Source organism: Symphalangus syndactylus, chromosome 5 (genome assembly GCF_028878055.3).
Source record: "Symphalangus syndactylus isolate Jambi chromosome 5, NHGRI_mSymSyn1-v2.1_pri, whole genome shotgun sequence".
NCBI lineage: Eukaryota > Metazoa > Chordata > Mammalia > Primates > Hylobatidae > Symphalangus > Symphalangus syndactylus.
In genome coordinates, this window is record NC_072427.2 from 27,966,304 (window position 1) to 27,982,198 (window position 15,895).

The window sequence follows — 15,895 nt, forward strand, 5'->3', positions numbered from 1 at the left end:
ACCCTCTTGGCCGACTCAGCTGCCTTTCATCAGCTCATCTGCCCCTAGGATCCACTCTGCCTCTGGCTGGCACTTGACCTGAGCCCCAGGCTCACACCTCTGCCCAGAGGCCCAGCAGCCGCTTCACCTCCAATTCCATCTCTCTGGACCAAGCACTACCCCTCACCAGCTACTGGGGTGCCACTAGTGCCCCCACATGGTGCCCCCTCTCCAGACCCTTGGGTCTGGCTGTAGCTTCCTTCTGGAAGCCACACCCCAAGACCCCAGCCCTGCTCTAGGGCCCTGTATCCCTGACTTCCTGCATCCTTCTCCCCCCTTCTGGGAACATGAACTTGCCCTGCCAGCCTGGCAGCTCCTGGAAGGCAGGACACCAGGGCCTGGACTATGGCAAGCCTGGGGGTGTCTGCTGCCAGTGATGCCAGAGCTGGCACCCGTGTCCACATGATGTCCATGGCACAGCGGCCACCTGAGGCTGGGGGCATCTGAGTGGTGGCTCCAGAGTGGGGCCCTTACCTCTGCCTGAGTGAAGTTCACCAGGGCCTTCCTTGTGCTGTCCTGCTGGGCGTGGAACAGCCGGCCTAGCTGGGAGCCCCGCACCACACGGTAGAGCAGGAGCTGGGGGTCGGTGCCTGTGCTGGAGCTGGCTCTGAGGCTCTGGATGCTGAGTGGCTGGATGGACTCTGCCAGAGGCACAAGGGGCCATCACCCTTTGAGATCCAGACCCAGGCCTGTGTTTGCAGAGAGGCAGCGTGATCCTGGCATGCCACCCTCAGCTCCGCCCCAGCTCCCGGCACCCAGGAATGCCCACGATCAGCACACCCACCTGGGCAGACAGTCAGTGTCCGGCTGCCCTCCAGCAAGAGGAGCACTTGCTTCTGGGCCATCACTCAGAAGAAGTGTCCGGAGGAAGTGTGCTTGTCATCAGAGAAGCCAAAGTAGATGCCTCCATCCACGGTTCCTGGGGACAGGGGCATTGGGTCCAGCTGGCCTGAGCTGGCTCCCCATCTCAGGGCACCCCCATGGGCAGCAGGAACCCGGGGCCCAGCCCTCAGCACCCACCTCTGTGTGAGAACAGCACGAGCCTGCCATCCAGCTGGGCTTGTATGAAGCTGCGCACCTCGGTGCCCGGCGCCCCCAACAGCACTACCCGCCCGTTGCTGGGCTGCTCGATGGTGTAGACCAGATCCTCGGGCCCAGAGTCGCCGTCCGTGCTCCTCAGAGCCTCCGCTGGGATGGGCGCAGTGGCCCCCCTCCCACATCTGGGAACACAGGCCTGTGAAGGTTCTGCCTTGCCACACTCACCCACCCCTTCCTCCCTGGCCCTGGGCTGCCACCAGGGCTCCAGTCCTGCTGCAGCTAAGGCCCTCAGGTGGCATCGAGGCTGGCGCCACTCTGACTCCCCTGAACAAAGGGCCCTCCCGCATTCACCTTCCCTGTCACCCCAGGGAAGACCCCAGGGAAGGTCACCCTCCAGGCCCAGCCTCCCTGCTCTCCATCTGCCCTAGTCCTGCATGTCCCTCAAGGCCAGCTTATATCCCCTACCCAGTAAGGCCCCAGCTCTTACCCTCACCAAGTTCTCACCCCCAGAAACCCCCAACGCTGACCAACAGTGCTCCTTAATCTGTCTCACTGGTGGGGGAGGGGTCTCCTTTCAGAGCCTCTGTGTGTGCTTGGCCAGGGCTAGGCACAGGTGGGAGTGGTGATTTTAGAAACAGGCCCTCCTTCCAGCTGAGGGAGGGGTGGGTGGTGCAGAGAGTGGGGTGCTGATGGTTGTCACTGTTCTGCAGCACAGAAGCAGCGTGGGATGGGCCCAGGTGCTTCCAGAGCAGTTACAGGCCCTCCTCATGTTGGGCAAAGGGGACCCCTTTTCAGGCCTCCCACTTGCAAGCAGAGCAGGTGCCTGTTCCTGAGGTCCTGGTACCAGTCTTGCTGGGTCAATTACTTGCAAGCAGAGCTGCAGTGGGACTCACATGCCCGGAAAACAGAGCCTTCTGGCATTCCTGGGCTTCCTCCCCTGGCCCCAGGGAGCCCTCAGGCCCAGCCCTGGCAGGAGGGGCCATAATGTGGGGGACAGGACCCCAGCACTGGGCTCCCGGAGCAAACACGGGTGGATGGCACCACCTGGTGGCCATGCTGCCACATAGCTGTCCTGGCCTGTGGTTCTAGGGTGCTGTGTCCCACTATTTTGTGGCCTCCGCACCATGAGGCCACCCTCTATGGGCACATCCTAGACCACCAAAGTTCTCTCGGCGCCCCATGTCACAGACAGCCCAAGTCAGCCCCCCTGTGGAACCTTCAGTGGCTCCTGACCGAGGAGGACACACCCCAGAAGCTGGCGTTTAAAGCCCTGCCATGTGGGCTTTGTAAAGCCATGCCCTTTCTGTTCCACCAGAACTACTTTTGCAACCATGGAGAAGTTCCATCCCATGTCTGGGCCTCAACTTCCACCTCTGCAAAAATGGGGGCCCTGCTCTGCTGTGGCACAAGGGGCAGGAGTTTGGGGAGCCAAGCTGTGGCCTTCACTTGCTGGGGTGAAGGTGGGAAGCTTAATGGCTTCCGCCCTGATGCCTGCCCTTAAAGGTTTGTAAGTGATTCTGTCAGGTGTTCTGGTCCTGAGCCACAGGAGAAGGAACAGCAGAGCCACCTGTGGCCACTCAGAAGTCTGCCTACCACACTTGCAAGTGTCCAGTAACAAAATCTCCCACCTATGTTCTATTTCAGCACAATCTCACATCTCTCCTTCCAATAACCCCATGAGGCATGCGGCAGTGTCCCCATTTTGCAGAGGAGGAAACTGAGGCTCAGAGACAGGGAGCTCTGTACCAGGAAGTAGGGGACGCTGGCCTCTTTCTGGAAGCAGAAATGGGGGCTGGTCCCAGGAATACTCTCACCTGCAGGCCTGTGTTTGTGGTGAGGACCGGGGGTTGGTCATTGACAGGCAGGACAGTGACAGTGAAGGCCACAGGATGGCTCTGGTGGTCCATCTCGGAGGTATTAGCCATCAGGACAAAACTGTCTGTCAGTGTCTGGCTCCCGTCATGCACGTAGGCGGATCAGCTGCTCTTCCACCTAGAGGCAGGCCCAGGGCTGGCAGTCAGGCCCCAGCAGCACGCTTCACGCCCTGCCTTTGGGTGCAGGAGGAGACTGACTCTTTTAGGGCTTCAGCTTCCATTGGTGGAAAATGGGGACCATTAGTTCTGGCTCCGAGGAGTTGTAAGGAAGAAAGGAGATACAGTATTTAAAGCATAGGTGCTTCTGAAATGTGACTCCCCGTCTCCTCTCTGTGTATAACCCCCAGACTGGGAGTCCTTGGGGCTCCCTCTACTCTGCCCCCAGAGCTGGGCTGCAGCCCCTGGGCCTCTCTCACAGCCATTCCTCTCTCCAGGAGAAGGCGCTGAGGGTCCTGGCTTGAGGTCCATCCTCCTTCTGCAGGGCTCCATGCTGGGGTGGCTCCAGCACCCGCAGGCCGAGGACCGGGAGAGTGGGGAAGTAGGGCCCGGTGACGCGGAGCAGTGGAGGGGCCAGGGTGAGGCTGCCACCCTCAGGGACGCTGAAGTTTTGCACCTCCAGTGGGATGGCAGCGGGCAGCACCTCCAGCTCCACAAGGATGCCCTCGAGGGGAGCACCCAGGCCTGAGGCCACATCCAGCGAGAAGGCATCGCTCCAGGCCTCAGGGCGGGAGTGTAGGTACAGGACCCTGCCTGTGTCCACTGCCTCCTGGCAGAAGCTCTGCACGGGGTCCAGGCTGGGTGGCTCATCTGCCAAGGCGCCACGCGACACCATCACCAGGTAGCCGGCACTCGGTGGGCTCTTCACTGAGAATACGATGTCTGCCGGCGGCACTGCCTCCTGGGCTGCCTGGTTAACAGAGGTCATGAGGACTCACAGGGGGCCACAGATGGGGTCTCAGAGGGGTCCACTGTGGCCCTAAGCAGCCAGAACACGCTTGATCTTGCCTCACTTATTCCTCTAGATGCCACTGCTCATTCAGACACACAAACACACACGTGGGTTCACACACACAGCAGCCAGACATGCAGCTGGTCACATTTTTTGTTTTTTGAGACAGGGTCTCACTCTGTCACCCAGGCTGGAGTGCAGTGGTGCGATCACAGTTCCCTGAAGCCTCAACTTCCCAGGCTCAAGGGATTCTCCCACCTCAGCCTCCCAAGTAGCTGGGACCACAGGCACGTGCCACCATGCCCGGATAATTTTTTGTATTTTTAGTAGAGATGGGGTTTCACCGTGTTAGCCAGGATGGTCTCGATCTCCTGACCTCGTGATCTGCCTGCCTCGGCTGGGATTACAGGCGTGAGCCCCCGCGCCTGACCGTGCCCGTCTAATTTTTAAATTTTTTGTGTAGAGATGGGGTTTCACTGGGTTGCCCTGGCTGCTGGTCACATGTTAATACCCACCCCACACACGGTTGCAGGGGTTCGGTCACACCTTGAGATGCACTCCCTAGGGGAGGTGCGTAATCATGTAGCCCCAGACTCAGTGACACAGACACACGAGTTCATCATATGCTGACGCAGTCACACATGTACACATGCGCATGTGCACACACACAGGCCCCCTGCTCAGGATCTGTTCAGGCCTGTGGCTGGTTGCAGGTAGCACCTCCCCAGCCCATGCTATTACCACCCAGGACCATCAGAGAGTGCCCCATCCCACCCCTCCTGGAGGCACAGCCGCCTTCAGCTCAGGCCCTACAGAGCTCACGCCCCAAAGGCCACACGGGCTCCCTCACCTGATGGGCCAGCCACAAGAGGCCAAACCGCCCCCAAACTCACATTCCTTTTCTATGCATTTGCCTGGAATGCTCCTTCTGCCTGGAATACCACTCCCCATTCTCTGCCCCTGATGGCCTGTGCTCTTTAGAGCCCGGCCCAAACGCTGCCTCCTCCCGTGAGGCCTTCCTGACTCCAGATCTGCTGGCTCGCTGTCGGCCCCAAGCTCCAGACATGCAGACCAGAAAGGTCTCCGAAATGAGCAGTGTAGGAGAGTAAGGCCGAGAGCGGGCAAGGACTGGCCTGAGGTCACAGGGCAAGTCAGTGAGCCTGCTGGAGGGCCCGTGGCTGCTCTGTGGGGTTCCTGGGTGGGGTTCCTGCTCTGTGGGGTTCCTGCTCTGTGGGGTTGCAGAAGCCCTTGACAGACCTCCTAGTCCTGGTCTGGGCTCTGAGAAAAGAGCGGGGGACACGGGGATCTGAGGAGCAGCTGCCTGTCTCCAGGGCCAGCAATCCCCAAAGCTCAGGACCCGTGATGCCCTCCCAGGGAACTGACTGCAATGCATATTCTCGGGCTACACGTCAGAGATTCTGTAGGGCTGGGTGGGGTCCAGGAATCTGCATGCTCAGCCACGTCATGGACACGAGTGAACATGTCCTCTGGAGGCACACACAACTCCCAGGAGGATGGGTGCACAGCAAGCTCCCCAGAAACTCTTGGGAGCACAACATATACAGGAGCACATCTGAGGCACGTGCACACATGTAACCTGGGGCCACCACAGCCACAGCCCAAGTCACATGTGTACCTGGCATGGAGGCTGGGCGGGAGGCCCTCTACCTGGCCCACACCCCCACTCACCACCTCCAGCTCCTCACCTCCACCTGGTCCCTTCTGATCTCAGCTGCCTCTCCCTGGAAGACGTAGATCTTCTTGTGCCAGACCAGCTTCAGAGGGGCCAGTGGGCCCTCTAGGGCAATGGTCACTTGTAGGGCGGCATCCACGTGCACTGGCCCCGCTTCCACGGAGAAGGCCAGGGTGTCATGGGGACTGAGGCTGCCATTGTGGCTATACAGAACGGCCCCATCCAGCAGGTCCTGCTGGGAGAAGGCTGTGGCTGGCTGACCGGCCCGGAGTAGCTGTCCCCAGCGAGGGCCGGCTGTGACGTGGTAGTGGACCTCATCCCCACTGCGGATGTCGAGGTTGGTGTCCAGGTGGAGCACGGCCGTGTCAATGGTGCCCTGGCCTCCTTGAGGGACCACAAGGCTGGAGCCGTTGGCCACACGGAGGTAGGGCTCCGAGGCCTGCACCTCCAGCAGTGCAGTGGCCTGGTGTTGCCCATCAGACACCTGCAGCTGGATCCAGCCACGGTCGGCCCCTGAGTGCACGAACAGTACTCGCCTCTTCCTGAGGTCCTCCTGGGTGAAGCGGTAGATAGGCCGTGTGGGCTCATCTACGGCCACGATACTGCCAAAGAGGAGGTCCTTGCGGGTCAGCACCAGCTGGGCGTCAGCAAAGCCCGAGTCAGCATCGCTGAAGGCCACGTCGTCCGTAGTCAGCAGCCGCCGCCCGCCCCGGGCCACATGGAAGATCCGGCTGATGGTCTGCACAGGGGCGTGGTCATTCACGGGCTGGATGGCCACTCGGAAGACACCCCGTACCTCCTCCCAGGCCATGTCACCACTGCTCTCGCCCTGGCGGGTAGCAACAAATGGGATATCATCTTCTGTGGTCTCGGAGTCATCATGCTGGTAGGTCAGCCGGCCACGCAACAGGTCTTCATTGGTGAAGGATGTCACCATAGTGGTCTTGTCCTGTGTCCCACGCCAAGCCAACCTCCCATGGCAGGGCCACTCCATGACCTCATAGAGGTAGCTGGCACTGTTGAGACTCTTGACAAAGAGGCGGGCAGCAGAGAGGACACTCTCACCACCCTCAGGCACCACAAGGAGGACATTGGTGAGGATGGGCACGTCTGGGTCATCACCAACGTGGATGGAGGGTACAGAGCAGGGGGAATGGGTGGAGCTGTGACATGGAAACAGAAGGTGTGCTTGACTGCCTCTGAGGCACGTGCCATGGCCCCATAGGTCACCCGGCCAGCCTGTATGTCATCTTGGGTGAAGCCCTGGCCATCTGACAGCCTCGTGCCCTATAGTTGAAGGTTGCCTTTCCTGGGAGCCTGAACCACCTCATAATGGAAGGTTGGGGGGCTTGGGCCTGCCTCCTCCAGGGTGGCCTCCAGGTGGGCTGTGGTGAGGGCCTCCTGATGGGTGTTCTGAGTGTGCAGTGGCTCCAGCCGCAGCATCCACACGGTGGCTCTCTGGATGGTCACTGGGAAGGACAGATTGCTCAGGATTTCCTGGCCCACCTGCACCTCCAGGGCCAGGTTCTCCACGGTGTCGTCAGTGTGGTGCTGTGGGTCGGTGCTCAGGTACCTCACACGGCCCTGCTCCACATCCCGCTGGTGGAACGCCTGTGTGGCCCACCACTCAGCACCCTCCACCCCACCTGCCCCCTGCTTCTGCAGCTCCCCAAACTGCAGGGCACCAGTGACACGAAACAGCACGCTAACATCCTGCCCCACGGCATTGGTCTCCACCGACAGGTTGGCGGGCAAGATGGGCATGGCAGAGCCTTGGGCCAGGCGCAGCCCTGTGCTGCGGTGGATCTGTATGGCCGGCCGGATGGCCACCACCTTCAGCGTGGCCGGGGGGCTGGCCTGCAGTCCATCGCTGACCCGGAACGTCAAGTCCTGTGCAGGGCCACCGCGGTGGACATAGACTAGGCTGCTGGCCTCCAACTCCCGGCAGGAGAACTCGGTTGCCGGCTCCCCAGGCTGGTCTCGGCACTCCACGGGGAGGCCAGATGGGGTGCCAAGGAGCTGGAAGGCGAGGCCCTCACAGGCAGAGTCCAGGTCATAGGCCTGGGAAACCTCGGGCCCCAGCGGCTTCTGCGCGTGTTCCAGGATCACCATGAGGCTGCCATGTGGGAAGATGATGTGGGGTGGGTCGTTGACAGGGTTGACCTGGATGGGCAGGAGGTAAGTTTGGCCCCTCTGCAGGCATGAGGGCATGTGCGCCCGAGCCGTCACTGACACGTCCAGCACCAGCTGGTCAGAGGTGTCCTCATAGCCATCATAGATGAAGCGGGCCTTGCGGTTCACCACGCCCAGGAGGGTGAACATTTTTCGTGCCTGGGCGCCCGGGATGTCTAGCTCGAGCTTGCCATGGCGTGCCCCTCAGGTCACGCTGAACAGCACCTGGGATTTGCGCAGCTCAGCCTCCATCAGGTCCAGCATGGGCTGCACGTGCCACCACTCAAGCCAGACTGTGCCCCCCTTGGCCACCACCAATGGGCTGATAGTCAGCAGGTGGGTGAAATTGGCAAAGACAGGAGGCAGACCTGGCTCAGGCACGCATGGCTCAGGCAGCTCCATGGCAGGCCAAGCCTCGGGGGCCAGGGTGGAGAAAGCTTCATAATGGCCATAGGCATCATCCTTACACTCCTCCTTCTCCAGCCTGCAGCCAGCCACCATGTTGCGAGTCAGCAAAGCTTCCCTCAGCCCCTGCCTCTGGCCATTGACACTGAGGTCTTCCATGCAGTCCAGCAGGGAGGCATTGGTGGCCTCTGGTGTCAGGCCCAGGCGGTGTTCCTGGAGGTGACGAGAGGCCTCTGCATCCAGCCCCCCGAGAAGGAGACTGCCCCGTGGCTCCAGGTAGCTGAGGACTCCTCGGTTCGAAGTATGCGTGGGGTACTGGTCCACAGAGATTTCCAGCTGGTGAGCATTGATGTGGACACTGACCTCATGGGGCTGCCCGTTGGCCACAGGCACACTGTTGTGGAGCAATACGGTACCCTGGCCCTTCTCCACCACGGCCCGCAGTTGGCCCTCAAATATGTCCACATAGATGAAGTCCCCACGCCGGCCCCCTGCCTGGAAGGCCAAGAGTGCCTGCCGGCTCTGTGTGGTGAGTGTAAACTCTAGGGTTCCTTCGTCCTGAGTGCCCCAGGCAGGGAAGGCAGCCAGAGAGTGGGGCCCAGAGAAGCCCAGGGCCACATCATCACCAGCAGAAAACTCTTCAGCACAGCCCTCATGCACATCGGGGGTCAGAGGCCGGAGGAGGATTCAGCCATTGAGGGTGGCCGCATGGAGGCAACCCCTCAGGGGTCGGCTGGTTCCCCTCAGGTAGGGCAGGCCAAGGGTCCCAGTGCCCCCAACAAAGAGCCCATAGGGGACCTCTAGGGGGGCTCCTGGGACTGCAGAGGAGGCGTTCAGAAACCCATCAACTGACAATGTGGCCCAGCCCTCTGCAACAGTCAGCACCGTAGTGTGGGGGATGGAGTCACTCAGCAGCGTCTCTGCTGGGGTCTGCAGCCTCAGCTCCTCCTGGCCCAGAACAAGTCTGACCTGAAGAGAGATGGGGAGTGGGAGATGGGGGGCAGCACTTGGAATCCATCATTTCCCTTATAAAATCATAGTGGGTTCCCCACTTTTGGTGCCCCAGAGCAGAAAACCTAGGACAAGGGCCTCTGGTGCCACTCCTCTTGCCATCCTGCCATCTCTTTACTCATCCTCCAAACACTCACCAAAGGGAACTCTGGGCCAGGCCTGGATGGGCTCTGAGGACCCTGATGTGAATCAGATGTCGTCTTTGCCCACAAGGAACTGACATACAGCAAGATGCTCTCCTAGAAATCCAACCTGTATTTTTAAATTCTCCTCCTCTCTCCTTGAGTGAGAGGTGCCAGAAATATTGTCTTGGAACCTCGACTTCAGCCTTGGAATAATAGGTAACTGGGAATGCAATGACAGCAGCAGACTGACCAAACCCTAGTCCTCTCCCCACTGGGGTGTGGAAGGAGATGGCTGACCCAAATTTTTTTTTTTTTTTTTAAATAGAGTTGGGGTCTCATTGTGTGGCTCAGGCCAGTCTTGAACTCCTAGGCTCAAGTGATCTTCTCACCTTGGCCTCCCAAAGTGGCGGGGTTATAGGCATGAACAACTGCACCCAGCCTGGCACAAATTTGGAATAAGACCCTAGGTTCTTAAACTCTTCATGGCTTGGGGGAAGACTCAAGAAAGCCACAAGACTCCTTGCTAACAAAGCTTGTGGTGTCTTGAAGGATGAAATGGAAAAATGAGGAAGCTGAGGCAGTACTGGTGCTGTTACTGCCGTGGACAGACTGTGGTGCTGCAGAGAAATTGGTGCAGTGCCACAGGGATGCACAGGGGTCATGGGGGCCCAGGAGGGGGCCTAGCCCAGGAGGAGGGGATGCGCACACTAAGACTTCAAGGAGAGGCTGGAGTTGGGCATGTGCAGGGAATGGGAGAGGCACGCACCTGGCAGAAGGAGTGTACATCAAGAGCCTGGCAGCAAGCGACTGTAAGATGGCCAGGAACTGAAAGCAGTTCAGTGCGGTCAGAGCACAAAGGACCAGCGAGGGGTTGTGGTGGGAAACATGGTTGGAGGGAGCCGGTGGGCAGAGCCAGTTCATGAAGGATTTACCATTTCTGGGCTGCTGCTGCCCATCCCACAGTGGAGAACTGAAGACCCCAAGATAAAAGTGACTTACACAAGGTCACACGGCCAGCTGGTGTTCACTCAAAGCTAGAGAAGGAATCCCACCCCGAATCCCGCCGAGATCTCAGGGGGACGTCACTCACCTGCAGGCGTCCAGGGTAGAGCTGCAGCAGGAGGTGGTCAGCTGGGCCTGCTGCCAGGAGAAGGAGGGCTTCGGGCTGGAATGTGGAGAACTGCAGCTGTAGGTGTTTGTCAGTCAGAGCCGTGGCCACAGGCACCTCCAGGTGGTTCTCACCTAAGAAGGAAGCTGTGTGAGAGGGAGCTGTGGTCAAGGCTCAGACTCTTGCCTGGAGGAGGCGAGGTGCCGCAAAGAGGGAGGGGTGGATTGCAGAAAGGGGTCCATGCTGGCGCACCCTCATGGTTCTGCTATATGGTGCTGCCTCTGAGCACTGCCCGGGTCCCAGTGAGAGATGACAGCCTGCTGGCAGCCCTCACAGCCCTCGCTCTCGGTGCCTCCTCGGCTTTGGCGCCCACTCTGGCCGCGCTTGAGGAGCCCTTCAGCCCGCCGCTGCACTGTGGGAGTCCGTTTCTGGGCTGGCCAAGGCCAGAGCCGGCTCCCTCAGCTTGCAGGGAGGTGTGGAGGGAGAGGCGCGGGTGGGAACCGGGGCTGTGCGCGGTGCTTGCGGGCCAGTGTGAGTTCCGGGTGGGCGTGGGCTCGGCGGCCCTGCACTCGGAGCAGCCAGCCAGCCCCGCCGGCCAGGGGCAGTGAGGGGCTTAGCACCTGGACCAGCAGCTGCTGTGCTCGACTTCTCGCCGGGCCTTAGCTGCCTCCCCGCGGGGCAGGGCTCGGGACCTGCAGCCCGCCATGCCTGAGCCTCCCCCGCGCCGTGGGCTCCCGGGCGGCCCGAGCCTTTCTGATGAGCGCCGCCCCCTGCTCCAGGGCGCCCACTCCCATGGACCACCCAAGGGCTGAGGAGTGCGGGCGCACGGGGCGGGATTGGCAGGCAACTCCACCTGCGGCCCCAGTGCGGGATCCACTGGGTGAAATCAGCTGGGCTTCTGAGTCTGGTTGGGACTTGGAGAACCTTTATGTCTAGCTAAATACACCAATCAGCACTCTGTATCTAGCTCAAGGTTTGTAAACACACCAATCAGCACCCTGTGTCTAGCTCAGGGTTTGTGAATGCACCAGTCGACACTCTGTATCTAGCTACTCTGGTGGGGACTTGGAGAACCTTTGTGTCCACACTCTAGCTAGCTAAGCTAGTGGGGACGTGGGGAACTTTTGTGTCTAGCTCAGGAATTGTAAAGGCACTAATCAGCACCCCGTCAAAACGGACCAATCAGCTCTCTGTAAAATGGACCAATCAAGCAGGATGTGGGTGGGGCCAGATAAGAGACTAAAAGCAGGCTGTGGGAGCCAGCAGTGGCAACCCACTCGGGTTCCCTTCCTCACTGTGGAGGCTTTGTTCTTTCACTCTTTGCAATAACTCTTGCTACTGCTCACTCTTTGGGTCCACACTGTATTTATGAGCTACAACACTCACCGCAAAGGTCTGCATCTTCACTCCTGAGCCAACGAGACCACGAACCCACCAGAAGGAAGAAACTCCCACATCCGAACATCAGAAGGAACAAACTCCCGACAGGCCGATTTTAAGAACTGTAACACTCACCGCGAGAGTCTGCGGCTTCATTCTTGAAGTCAGTGAGACCAAGAACCCACCAATTCCGGACACACCAGCATCTTCTTGGTCCTGGCACCAGAAGGCACAGCCTTACCCTGTGGCCAACCCAGACCTTGACTTTGCAGGAGGTCAGACCCAGAAATTCCCAGCAACTCAGGTCTCCTCCTTGGAGGAAGTTCCTGGAGCCAGAGGCCTCCGCCAGCTCTGACTCGCCTCCCCTGGGCCCCAGAGGAGTCTCCCTCCCGGGTCTGGCTCCCCAACCCAGCCCAAAGGGAACCATCACTGGCCTGATCACCTGGCTTGGTGGTCACAGCCCCGAACAACGGAGTTTCTGGAGAATCACCCCCAGTCCAGACTGATCCCTGCTCAGATTCCTTCTCCTAAGTGCCCTTGTGCTTGGGCTCCTGTGCAGCGCCTGCTGTGCCATGCCCCCCCTCCATGGGTTGGCTGGGGCCACGGCTGGGATCCGGGGGTGGTGTCAGTACGGCCCACCTATCCCTGCTTCTCTCTCAGACCATTCTTCCAGCTGCCATTGAGGGTGGGGGCGGGAGCTTATTGCCTTGAGTCTGCCAAGGAGCAAAGGCTCTGAGGCCAGATGGAGACCATGTGCAGTGTCAAACCAAAGTGGGCCCACACTTCCTCCATTACCCCTGCTGTTGCTTCCTGCTGAAGAGCTAGTCACAGTCCCCGATGGGCAGTCAGATCCGGCCCCATTGTTTCCACCGTGGCCAAGGAACCAGGGATGAGAACAGCTGAGTTCCCAACTTCCCCAGGCCACCACGCAGGCTGAGGCTGAAGACAGGGCCTGGAAGGGGCTAAGGGTCTGCTGGGGACTGTCTTCTTACCTACCCAGCACCCACGGAGAAGGGGGCACATCTGCCTTCGCCTACCCACCTGCGTTAGGGTTCCCTAGAGGGACAGAACTAATAGGAGATAGATATAGATATATAAAGGGGAACTTATTAAGTATTAACTTACACAATCAAACGTCCCATAATAGGCTGTCCGCAAGCCTGAGGAGCAAGGAGAGCCAGTCAGTTCCAAAACTGAAGAACTTCAAGTCCGATGTTAGAGGGCAGGAGGCGTCCAGCATGGGAGAAAGATGTAGGCTGGGAGGCTAGGCCAGTCTCGCCTTTTCACATTTTTCTGCTGGCTTTATATTCGCTGGCAGCTGATTAGATGGTGCCCACCAGTATTAAGGGTGGGTCTGCCTTCCCCAGTCCACTGACTCAAATGTTAATCTCCTTTGACAACACCCTCACAGACACACCCAGGGCATCAATACTTTGCACCCTTCAACCCAATCGAGTTGACACTCAGTATTAACCATCACACCACCCTTTCACTAAAGGTATATGTAGACCGGCCAAGGCATGGTCAACATCAAGGCTCTGGGCCAGGCAGGAACTGAACTAGATGGTTGGCCCTAACCACTGAACCACCTGCCTGCAGCCCCCTCCCAGCAGAAGAGAGTAGAGCCTGTTTGGCCAGAGTGGGAGGGTGGCAGGAAGTAGAGGTACTTTCCAGAGCGCTGGGGTCCGAATGGGTCCATTGAGGGGCTGGGCCCTGCTGCTTCCTGTGGGGCTGAGCGGGAGGGGCTCACACAGGCTGTCTTGTGCTGCTGGAGCGCATGGCCAGGCAGCCCCCCATCCCAACAGAGGCCTTTGAGGCCTTGCTGGCCAGGGCTTTGGAAACTCTGACAGTGCCGCTTCCCCCACCTCCTGGTCTCCTTTTTCTGCCCCTCTTACACTCTCTAAGGGGCTTCAGTTGCAAGAATCCAGAATCCCTGTCTTGGAGGTAATTGGGGAGCAGTTGAAGAGGGGCTTCGAATGGAGAGGGTGTGCAGGATTAAGATTTAATAAACTAGGAGTCAATCCAGAGGACTTCCTGGAGGAGGTGGTGGTGGTGTCACAGAGAGGGAGGAATAGGTAGTCTCAGAGGGCAGCAGCAAGGCCAAGTGAGAGACTGGCAGGGGTACGCAGGTCCCCCTTGGGTGGGGCGTGGAGGGTTTCTGTTTCCTCACCCCCTACAGCCTCTGGCTAACTTGAAGGAAGAGAAGTAGAGGGAAAAGTAGTATGGGTCAAGTTAGGCTCGGCTGCCTGACTGGGGCCGGGCAATGGAGGAGGTTGTGGGGAGACATTGGCACAGGCTGGATCAGACCTGCTGTTGACTCTCCTGGGTCAAGAGGACCCATGATTCATCAAAACACCAGTCCAGACTTGCGGCAGCTCCGTGGGCTGCCCTCTGAGCCAGGAGAGGCGGCCCACTTCAGGCCTCAGTGTCACCATTCTGTAAAATGGGCACAGTCCCTCCTACCACTTCCGCCTCCTGACTGTGGGGATTAGTCCTGGGGGTCCCTCCCTGATCTAGGAGTTTGCTGTCCATATGGATGTGGAGAAGGTTAATGGCATGGGGTGCCTGGAGGTGCCAAGCCTTGGGCATGAGAGGAGCAAGATGCCCCACAGGTCTGGGGCCCCGTGGGAGGGGCAGGAAGGGTGCTGCGTATATGGGCTTCTCTCTCTGGAAGGCGCGTCGGTGAGCATCCAGGGCTGTTTATTAATAGATGTGTATTTGTGTGTGCGCAAGCATGTGGGTGGCTGCTGGGGATGTGCTTTGGGTTTGTGTAAGGCTGTGTGTTTGTGTGTGTGTGCGCGTGTGTGGGCCGGGAGCTGCCAGGACAGAGCAATGATTGTGCCTGGGCCTGTCCTGCCCTTCAGTGCCCGCCTGCCATTACTTGGCTGGGCCTGGCTCCATGAAAGGGGCTGTGTGTTCTTGGAGGGTTCCTGCCCCTCCTGCTCAGCTCCCATAGAGAGGTTTGCTAAAGGTGGGTACGTCTTCAGGCTTCCCACCCTTCCTCCCCATACACAGGGCACTGCTGTCTGGGCCTGAGGGTGGGGTGGCTCCATCCTTCTTCCTGAGACCTAGGCCTGGGGGCACAGAAAAAGCCTGTGTCCTTCCCTGCCAAGTCCCTTCTCAGGGGCTAGAGGAAACCTCGGTCAAGGTCCCCAGTAAGCCTCCTCTGTCAGGGCAAGGGGTGCGCCGGCATCTCCGGGCTCCCTGGAGGCACTGCTAGGAGGAGTGTGGATGGGCCCTTGAGGCTTCCACCCCGACGCCCAGCCCTCTGTCTGACACCAGGCTCTGGGGACAAGGGGTCGCTGTGAGAGGAGCATCTCTGCCCATCAGGCCCACCTTCCCCAGCCAGGCCAGGTCCCTACCTTCCCCAGCCAGGCCAGGTCCCTACCTTCCCCAGCCAGGCTAGGGCCCCACCTTCCCCAGCCAGGCCAGGGCCCTACCTTCCCCAGCCAGGCTAGGGCCCCACCTTCCCCAGCCAGGCCAGGGCCAGGTTTCAGGCACAGATGCCTCTTCCAGGCTGAGGGCTGCTGTGGGCCCTGTCCTAAGTCCTCAGAAGCCCCAGGGGTGAGTGAGGCCACCTCCATCCCTGTCTCTGCCCCATCTCCCCATCTCTCCTTCGCCTCTGGCTTCGCTGCTGCTGTGCTCTGCCTCTGCTCCTCCTTGTCTCCCCCTAGCTCTTTGGCTCCCTCTTCCCTCTGCCCCATCCTGGCTGTCCCTGGGCACATCACCCTTTGCCCTAGGACAGTCTGGAGGGCCTGGCCTGGGGCCTCCTTCCTCCCCAGCGCGGGGCCCCACCCTCCATGGGTGCTGAGTCCCACAGCGTCAGCATTCTCTGTAGCTCAAGCCTGCTGCAGGGCACTCAGCTTCCACTTTCCGGACAGACACACTGAGGCTCCAGAGGAGAAGCGATTTGACAAAGAGAAGCAGAAAGAGATCCAGCAGGTCCCAGCACCACCTGTGTGAGCCCTACCCACCCAGGCACCCCCACTGTACCCCACTCTCTGGCAACGGATCCCTGTGTGCCCCACTCCCGCCATGTTCCCGGTTGCCTGGGGGGCAGCCCCACAGCCCGGCTGCATCATGGGAGCAGCAGCATTCCTG

The 15,895-nt window shown here is 59.7% G+C and overlaps 1 protein-coding gene across 1 annotated transcript; it reads right to left on the reverse strand.

Moving 5' to 3' along the window:
• Positions 1-274: 274 nt before the first annotated feature.
• On the reverse strand, positions 275-11,208 carry LOC129481541 (chondroitin sulfate proteoglycan 4-like). Its single transcript, XM_063638491.1, is given in 11 exon segments — positions 275-355; positions 514-680; positions 824-958; positions 1,060-1,250; positions 2,443-2,450; positions 2,892-3,057; positions 3,368-3,858; positions 5,607-6,748; positions 6,751-9,139; positions 10,397-10,560; positions 11,118-11,208. Coding segments are annotated over 11 exon segments (5,025 nt in total).
• Positions 11,209-15,895: the final 4,687 nt, after the last annotated feature.